The 10,240-nt window shown below is 39.4% G+C and overlaps 1 protein-coding gene across 1 annotated transcript; it reads left to right on the top strand.

The window, feature by feature from the left end:
- Positions 1-6,298: 6,298 nt before the first annotated feature.
- LOC106095243 (uncharacterized protein DDB_G0272718) lies at positions 6,299-6,998 on the top strand. The gene is made up of 2 exons (XM_013262483.2): positions 6,299-6,412; positions 6,478-6,998. Exons 1-2 carry the CDS (start codon positions 6,398-6,400, stop codon positions 6,820-6,822), a joined length of 360 nt encoding a protein of 119 aa, XP_013117937.1. The 5' UTR covers positions 6,299-6,397; the 3' UTR covers positions 6,823-6,998.
- Positions 6,999-10,240: the final 3,242 nt, after the last annotated feature.

The following is a 10,240-nucleotide window of genomic DNA, read 5'->3' as shown; positions in this document are numbered from 1 at the left end:
AGCAACTCTTTTCTTCTATCCTTTGTTTGCCTAAAAAGAGACACCGTGGCCAGAACTCGACAAATGCGATCCATGGTGGAGGTTATATAAGCTTCGGCCCGTCCGAACTTAGCAAGCTTTTACTTGTTTTTTATCCGATTTCGCTGAAATTTTAAACAGTGAGTAGTTTTAGGCCTACCAACATCTGAGACAAATATGGTTTAGATCGGACTATATTTAGATATAGCTGCCATATAGACCGATCTCCCGATAAAGGGTCTGAAGCCCATAAAAGCATTATTTTTTATCCAATTTCACTAAAATTTGGAACAGTGAGTAGTTTTAGGCCACCCGCCATCTGACCCAAATATGGTAAAAATAGGACTGTACTTAGATATAGCTGTCATATAGACCGATATGCCGGTTAAGGGTCTGAAGCTCATAAATGCCTTATTTATTCCCCGATTTTGTTGAAATTTTAAATACAAAATTCAACAGTGAGAGTAAAATACAAAATTCAACAGTCAACACTCAATGTCCCTGCCGAATTTGGGTGCATAAGTCATCCTATTTTCATGGGATTGTGAAAGGGGGTATACATATATACCCGAGGTTGTGGGTATCCAATGTTCGGCCCGGCCGAACTTAATGTTTTTTTTCTTGTTTCTTCTGGACAAAAATCAATAGCAGAACAAAACTCTGTCACTGATCTTAACCGGAACATATGTCAATAGCATAGCTAAAATAAACAAATCGCAGATACATTCTACTGCTGCTGCTCTTGCCCACCATAGCCAGACAATGAGGAGGACAGCAATGAGATCTCACAGCAACAAATCACCAAATGCTGTAGAAGTTTATTTAGCTTTGTCACCAGCAACCAATATCAACTGAGAACAAAACCATCAATTGCTACCCAACTAGCTTGAATCAAGACACAAGCAATTTTTCATGTGAAAAACAGATGAAAAATGCCAGCAATTCGTATATGAACCTGGAGAGTTATTGGAGTCTCAACTAGCAGACGGCTTCTTGTGGCAGAATCAAGCCATAAACTATAATTAAACCAGCACTGATGATGCAAACGAGAAAAAACCAACAAACAATGGAAAGAAGAAGTTATGGGGGTTACATCTACCAAACTACCAAATGCAGAGCAGATGGAGAATTGTTGGAATGTAGGAAAATTAGTAACAGTGTAACTCAAAAATATAAGTTTTGCATCTCAGATGACCTCCACCGGAGCGAGACAGTTACACACGCTCTGATGGAGAAAATCAGCAAGACCCAGATTCATATTGCCTTAAGTCAGGGGGCATGGGCGAACCGGAGCAAAGTTTCTGAACTGGACCATATCAAGGACATATTTACCGATTAGAACAATATGGGTATCAATTGAAAGATGTTTGGAAGTTGAGCACACATCTGTTATGAGAAATTATTCCAAGGTGTCTACGGACCCTCTCCAACTCCTAAAACCCCCAAAATGGGCATGAATGCCCAACATCTCAAAATGGGTATAAAACGAAAGGACTTTGAGAGTTGACTACGAATCTGATATACACATTTGGGACACAGTATGGGACTAGCCCACTTACCTAATACGCTTCAATAAAACGTGATGACAGTAGAGTTTGAATCTATTGTTGATGTCACAATCTGGGTAGCGGCATGCCGTCCTGCCGTTCAGCCGGACATATAGATTTCGACATTAAATTGTCTTTTGGGTCTAAGCGCCGGGGGCACGTACACACTTCTCATTTAGGACGACCAAAAATTGGAATTCGAATGAAAAGACGTGTCAGAGGGCAATCACCCTCCCCCATCCTACCCAAAACAAGGAATTAAAAATAAACAAGAAAAAGGGTGTTAAGTTCGGCAGGCCCGAACTTTGGATACCCACCACCTCGGATATATATAAACCACCATTCGTCAATATGCTGAGAAAAATGCATAATTAATGCCCAAATAGCAGCTTTATCGAAGTATGGTCCGATTTGGACCAAATTCGTCATGGATTTTGAGTGGTCATTGATGAATTTTACAAAACAAAATATTGGTCTTTTCGGAAGCCATATCCAAATGTAGACAGATTTGAACCATAAACGACACGGATGTCGAAAAGTCTCAAATAAGTCGCTGTGCCACATTTGAGAGAAGTCGGACAATAAATGCGCCCTTTATGGGCCCAAGACCTTAAATCGAAAGATCGGTCTATATGGCAGCTATATCCAAATTTGAACCGATCTGGGCCAAAATGCAGAAAGTTATCGAAGAACCTAACACAACTCGCTGTCCCAAATTTCGGCGAAATCCGACAATAAATGCGACTTTTATGGACCCAAAACCTTAAATCGAGAGATCGGTCTATATTGCAGCTATATCCACATCTGGACCGATCTGTGCCATATTGTAAAAGTATGTCGAGGGGCTTAAATTAACTCACTGTCCGAAATTTCGGTGACATCGGTCAATAAATGCGCCTTTTATGGGTCCAAAACGTTTTATCGAGAGATCGGTCTATATGGCAGCTATATCCACATCTGGACCGATCTGGGCCAAATACAAAAAAGGTGTTGAAGGGCCTAACACAACTCACTGTCTCAATTTTTTTCGAAATCGGACAATAAATGCGCCTTTTATTGCCCCATAATCTTAAATCGAGAGATCGGTCTATATGGCAGCTATAGCTAAATCTGCGCCGATCTGAGCCAAATACAAGAAAGGTGTCGAAGGGCCTAACACAACTCACCGTCTCATATTTCGGCAAAATCGAACAATAAATCCGCCATTTATGGCCCTAAAACCTAAAATCGAGAGATCGGTCTATATGGCAGCTATATCCAAATCTGGACCGATCTGTGCCACATTGCAGAAGTATGTCAAGGGGCTTAACCTAACTCACTGTCCGAAATTTCAGTGACATCGGTCAAAAAATGCGCCTTTTATGGGCCCAAAACATTAAATCGAGAGATCGGTCTATATGGCAGCTATATCGAAATCTGGACCGATCAGGGCCAATTTAAAGAAGGATGTCGAAGGGCCTAACACAACTCACTGTCCCAAATTTCGGTGACATCGGTCAATAAATGCACCTTTTTTGGGCCCAAAACCTTTAATCGAGAGATCGGTCTATATGACAGTTATATCGAAATCTGCACCGATCTGAGCCAAATTAACGGAGGGTGTCGAAGGGTTTAACATAACTCACTGTACCAAATTTCAGCAAAATCGGATAATAAATGTGGCTTTTATGGGCCCAAAACCTTTTATCGAGAAATCGGTCTATATGGCAGCTATATCCAAATCTGGACCGATCCAAGCCAAATTTACGAAAGATGTCGAAGGGCCTAACACAACTCACTGTCCCAAATTTCAGCAAAATCGGATAATGAATGTGGCTTTTATGGGCCTATGACCCTAAATCGGTGGATCGGTCTATATGGGGGCTTTATCAAGATATAGTCCACCTTCGAACTTAACCTGATTATGGACAAAAAAGAATCTGCGCAAAGTTTCAGCTCAATATCTCTATTTTTAAAAACTGTAGCGTAGCTCAGAGGTTAGCACGACCGCCTACGACGCTGAACGACTGGGTTCGAATCCTGGCGAAACCATCAAAAAAAAATGTCAGCGGTGGTTTTAACCTCATAATGCTGATAACATTTGTGAGGTAATATGCCATGTAAAACTTCTCTCCAAAGAGGTGTCGCACTGCGGCACGCCGTTCGGACTCGGCTATAAAAAGGAGGCCCCTCATCATTGAGCTTAAACTTGAATCGGACTGCACTCATTGATGTGTGTGCTCCTGTTCCTTAGTGGAATGTTCATGGGCAAAATGTGTTGTATGTGTAGCGTGATTTCAACAGACGGACCGACAAACAGACGGACATGGCAAGATCGCCTTATATTTTTACGTTGATTAAAAATATATATACTTTATGGGGTCTTAGACAAATATTTCGATGTGTTACAAACGGAATGACTAGATTAGTATACCCCCATCCTATGGTGGTGGGTATAAAAAAAAGAGATCCATTAGTATTGAGCTTAAAATTTGAATAGGTTACCACTCTTTGTTATGAGAAATGTCTTGGCGCAGTTCTTTAATGAGTGGCCAACTATGTGTTCGGTATTGAACGCGGTCGTAGTTGTGTTTACTCAACTTGTCAGCAGTTGTACTAATTTCTTGGCAAAATACTGTAGATTTCACTACATCGAAAAATCATACAAACTATGCTGTAAATATCAATGTTTTACTTGGTAGACGAATTAAAAACGGTTTGCAATAGAATTCTTTGTAAGTTTTTAGGTAAATTAAAGCATCACTAACAATTGTTGTTGCCTGGCACAAGGAAGAAAAAAGATGCAAAGAAAACATACACCGCCAATAAAGAATACAAAACAAATAGGAGAATATAAACACAAGAAGGCACTGAAGATGAACATTGCTTTAAGTTGGAATGAATGGAAGCTTTCATGTATGGTTGATTGTTGGTCTTTGTGGGGATCTATGGTTTTTGGCATATTGGAAAATGCCTCTCAGTCACAGTTGCTATAACTGTGGGCATTCATTTGAGGCTTACTAAACCCCACAAGCGATTACAGTGGGGCTAAGGGGTATAGCAATTGCATGTTTAAAAAAAATGAAATAATTAAATAAAATGCAATGGAATGGAATGAAATGGAATGAAATGGAATGAAATGGAATGAAATGGAATGAAATGGAATGAAATGGAATGAAATGGAATGAAATGGAATGAAATGGAATGGAATGAAATGAAATGAAATGAAATGAAATGAAATGAAATGAAATGAAATGAAATGGAATGAAATGAAATGGAATGAAATGAAATGGAATGGTATGAAATGAAATGAAATGAAATGAAATGGAATGAAATGGAATGAATTGGAATGAAATGGAATGAAATGGAATGAAATGGAATGAAATGGAATGAAATGGAATGGAATGAAATGTAATGATATGGAATGAAATGAAATGGAATGAAATGAAATGGAATGAAATGAAATAAAATGAAATGAAATGGAATGAATGAAATGAAATGGAATGAATGAAATGGAACGAAATGAAATGAAATGGAATGAAATAGAATGGAATGAAATGGAGTGAAATGGAATGAAATGGAATGAAATAAAATGGTATAAAATAAAATAAAATAAAATAAAATAAAATAAAATAAAATAAAATAAAATAAAATAAAATAAAATAAAATAAAATAAAATAAAAAAAAAATAAAATAAAATAAAATAAAATAAAATAAAATAAAATGAAATGAAATAAAATAAAATAAAATAAAATAAAATAAAATAAAATAAAATAAAATAAAATAAAATAAAATAAAATAAAATAAAATAAAATAAAATAAAATAAAATAATAAAAAAATAATAAAAAAATAACAATATAAAATAACAATATAAAATAAAATAAAATAAACCAAAAAAAAAAAATAAACATCAGAAAAAAGGTTCAGCGGTGGTTATCCCCTTCTTATGCTGATGACATTTGGTAGGTTCTTTGCCATATAAAAACTTTTCTCCAAAGAGGTGTCGCGCTGCGGAACGCCATTCGGACTAGTGTATAAAAAGGAGGTCCTTTAACATTGAGCTTAACCTTGAATCGGAAAGTACTCGCCTATGACATTGAATGTCTTGATTTGAATCTCGGCCAGAACACCAGAAAAAATTTCAGCAGCGGTTATCCCTTCCTAATTTTGACGATATTTGTGAGGCGCTATCACATGTAACAGGTATAGTAGCCATGTAAAAACACTCTCCACCAAGTGATGTCACCCTGCGGCACGCTGTTCTGAGTCAGTTTTAAAAAGTAGGTCCTTTATCTTAGAGCTTAAACTTAGGTCCCCTATAATAGAGCTTAAATTTGAATTTTTACTGTCTCCCCACTGTTCATCAACACCAACAGCCAAAATGTTGAAGTACATATCACATAGTACTATGGCGCATATATGCAGATGAAGATTGTTATGTTTTGAAGTTTCTGATGTTGCATCGATTGTTTTTCTTTTTCTCGCTGTCATTTTCAATGTAAAACTGTTGACTATTGTTTTGGTGTTTTTTTCTTTCGATGTCAGAGCGTATTATTGTCGGTCTGGCTGGCGGCTGACTGAATGCCTGGTAGCTGGTGATTGCTGATGGCTGCAGGTTGCAGCATTTTGCATTCATTGTCTTTGAATGAACTTAATTTCAGTTTAGCATGAAAACACCGTCAAAATGCAAAATTCAAAAAAAGAAAACCGAGAAAATATAAAAGACTTGGCCATGCCATGGCAGATCATCAGTTGAAGTTTTCCAGCAGAACGGACCAAAACAATCTACAGGGAAGGTTCTAGCCAAAGTCACACATACAAACACACAAACGACCAACAAAAGGATTACAAAATGCGCACAAAACTGGTAAGTCTTAGTTGCTAAAATCAAGAGCCTTCAACCTTAAACTCAAGAATATCTGGTCTTTGCAGCTCTCATTCTTGCTGGTGGGCTTAGTGGTCTTGTCTTCGGCACGTCCAGGTTATCTGCATGGCCATCATCATCATTTGGATTATCCTTACTATGGCCATCATGAGCCATTACATGTGGCCAAATATGTGCATGTTCCTGCAGCCATATCGCATCAAAGTTCCACGGTTATACACAGTGCCCCCATTATTAAGCCCGTGGTAGTGCCAATTGTTAAACATGTCTTGCCCGTGGTTAAGGCCTATCACCCGGCTCCAATTATCAAGACCATACATCCATTGCCCTTGCACTATGATCCCTTCCATGCGCATCACTATGATCATCATGACTTCCATCATTTCCATTGAGAACCTGATTCACCATGGATATCTATCGTACACGACTGCTATAAAAATGTTGGCTATCTCTATCACCACCAAGTTCTATTGTCACGCATTGTGGACAAAGGATTTTTTGGAAAAAACGAATCTTCAAACTTTTCTTCTACTCTTTGATTTTTATTTTCTTCGTTAATGTCGCTTAGAAGTTTAACATCACGATGCGTGTAAATAGTCGAGTTTTATTCCATTAAAAAACTTCTTAAACCACAAACTGATAAGCAAGTGTTAGTAAATAAATTTGTTGTTATTTAATAAAAAAAAATTTAAAAAAGTGCAAGTGCAAGAAAAAATGATTTTCATTTAGAAGAAAAAAAAAAGTCCTTCTGACCGTTCGCTACAGACTTTAACAAGTAAAAGCGTGCTAAGTTCGGCCGGGCCGAATCTTGGGTCCCCACCACCATAGATGCCGCTAAATATGTAACCTCATTAACTGAGTTTGTATTTGACTTGTTTTGGTGTCAAGAAGTCATATCGGGTTATCGGTACTTTACTTACTGTTCTTTAATTGGCCGAAGAACGCCTCGATCATCTGCGCTCATTCTAAAATCTCGGACACCAAGTTTCAAGGTGTCTCCCACGACTTGATCTTTCCATCAGGCTTTAGTTCGTCCTGGTTTGCGTGTACCACCATGTTAGCCTTCAAAAGACTTCTTTGCTGGAGCTTCTTCATCCATTCTGACAACATGACCCAGCCAACGTGTAGTCAATAAAGTGATGGTAGGTAATGATAATTTATCTTTGTGGCCAGGATTTGGCTCAGTGTGAAAATCTGGTGCAGGCTGGATTTACCAGGTCTAAAGCCCCATTGATAGGGCCCAATTATCTCATTGACTTTAGATTTTAATCTATCACACAGTACGCTCAAGAGTATCTTGTATGCGATGGGGAGGAGACTTATTCCTCTGTAGTTGGCACATTCCATCTTGTCTCCTTTCTTGTGTACGGGACGTAGTATGCTGAGGTTCCAATCATCGGGTATGCGTTCTTCTAGCCAGATTGTGCAGATAAGCTGATGCATACGCCTCTGCTTTTAAATAGTTCAGTAGGTAACCCGTCGGCACCTGCTGCCTTACGTACGGAAAATAGTATGGTGAGGTTCCAATCATCGGGCATGTGTTCTTCAAGCCAGATTTAGCAGACAAGCTGATGCATACGCCTTATTAGCGCGTCTCGTCCGGTCTTAAATAGTTCAGCGGTTAAACCGTCGGCTCCTGCTGCCTTGTTGTTCTTCATGTTCTTCTCATTCTGACTAGGAGGTAAACATTCTATACCATAATCAGTGATTGGATCTGTGGTATCCTCTTGGCCGCCAACGTCAGACACCAGCAGATGGGTAAAATGTTCTTTCCATATCCTCAGCATGCTGTCTGTGTCAGTTACCAGATTTCCTTTTTTGTCTCTGCAGGAGGATGTGCCTGCACCAAAGCCATCGGTTTGATGTTTAATTCTTTGGAAGATTTGCTGGACTTTATTCTGACTCATGTGAGCCAAAGTCACGCCCACACTCTTGTCTTTCCATTTCCTGTTACTTTCTGCGGAATATACGTTTCTCCTCTCTCCTTTTCACCCAGATGAAGGAGAGGTATCGCCCCTTCATCTGGCGCGTTGCTACTGATTGAAGGATTGCTCTCTATGCCGCATTCTTGACTTCAGCAGCATCTCGACACTATGGGTCGTACCAAAGGTTTCTCGAGGGAGGCTTCCAGTACCCAAGTACGGAGTTCGGGGCATTTTCCATGGACTTGGGAATGGTTTGCCATTGCGCCATTATATTATCGGAACAAGGAGTGCTTTCATCAAGAAGTTGGGTCAGTCGAGTGGAGTACTTTGGGGGGCCTATAAGAGGCCACCGTAGCGCAGAGATTAGCATGTCCGCCTATGACGCTGAACGTCTGGGTTCGAATCCTGGCGAGAAAAAAAAAATCAGCGGTGATTTTCGCATCCTAATGATGGCAACATTTGTGAGTTACTATGACATGTAAAACTTCTCTCCAAAGAGGTATCGCACTGCGGCAAGCCCTTCGGATTCGGCTATAAAAACGAGGCCCCTTATCATTGAGCTTGAACTTGAATTGGACTACACTCATTGATATGTGAGAAGTTTGCCCCTGTTCCTCAGTGGTATGTTCATAGGCAAAATTTACAATTTGCATATCACCATACTGACCAATTCGGATTAAACTTCGCACTGATGTAAATCATCAGCCAAATCAGGTGAAATTAAGACTTCTTAGGGCTGAAGAAGTCAAATCCGGGGATCGGTTTATATATTGGGGCAATATCTGTTTATAGATCGATTCGTATCATACTTGGCATGGATGTTGGAAGTCATAACTCAAAATTTTGTTCTAAATTTCAGCTAAATCGGATGAAAATTAAGACTTCTAGGGGCTCAAGAAGCCTTCTAATGCTACTATGCCATGAAAAAACTTCTCTCCAAAGTGGTGTTGCACTGCGGCACGCCGTTTGTACTTGGCTATAAAAAAAGGAGGAGGAAATTTGTGTTTGTTTGTTTGTGTGTTCCTTAAAGACTCAGAAACGGCTGAACCGCTTTTTTTTTGAAATTTTCACAGGTGCCGTGGTGAAAATAGGGTACTACTTTTTTTGATATCTGATGGGGGAGCGGACCCTCCCCCTTACCCTAATTTTCAGAAACGCCAGATCTCATAGATGGGTGCTGCGATTTAAGCGAAATTTTGTTTGCTCTCTTATAGTACCCTAAAAATAAAAATAAAAATGGTACCCAAATTTCGGATGGGGTACCTAGGGGGGCCGCCCCACCCTAAAACCTACCACATATATTTAAACCAATCACGACAATATGGGACTCAAATGAAAGGTATTTAGGATAGGAAAACGTATCTGATATCCAATTGTCGGACCAAGTGCTAGGGGAACCACCCCAAGCCCCAAAACACCAATAAATCGGACATATTTACCAACCATGGCAATATGGGACTCAAATGAAAGGTATTTGTGAGTAGAATACAAATCTAATATCGAAATGTGGGACCACGGTTCTGGGGGTCCACCATGGGAATATGGGGCTTAAATAAAAGGTATTTGAGTGTAGAATACGAATCGGATATCCAATTATGGGACCAAGGGTTTGGGGACGCCTCTCCCCAAGAACATCCCCCACAGGGTACGAAATTACGACCATAGCAATATGGGGCTCAAATGAAAGGTCTTTGGGAGTAAATATTCAATATTCTGGAAAAGTGTCAGGGCCTAGTGTCTGGGGGCCATTTCACCCCCGAAAACACCCCTAAATCAGACGTCATGAGAATATCGGGCTGAAATAAAGTATTTTAAAAATGGAGTACACCTTACATCCAAACTTAAATTCGTAGGCCAACAAGGATCATATGAGACTCAGATAAAG

This window comes from Stomoxys calcitrans, chromosome 1 (assembly GCF_963082655.1).
Source record: "Stomoxys calcitrans chromosome 1, idStoCalc2.1, whole genome shotgun sequence".
Classification (NCBI taxonomy): domain Eukaryota; kingdom Metazoa; phylum Arthropoda; class Insecta; order Diptera; family Muscidae; genus Stomoxys; species Stomoxys calcitrans.
This window is presented reverse-complemented; position numbering and strand designations above follow the sequence as displayed.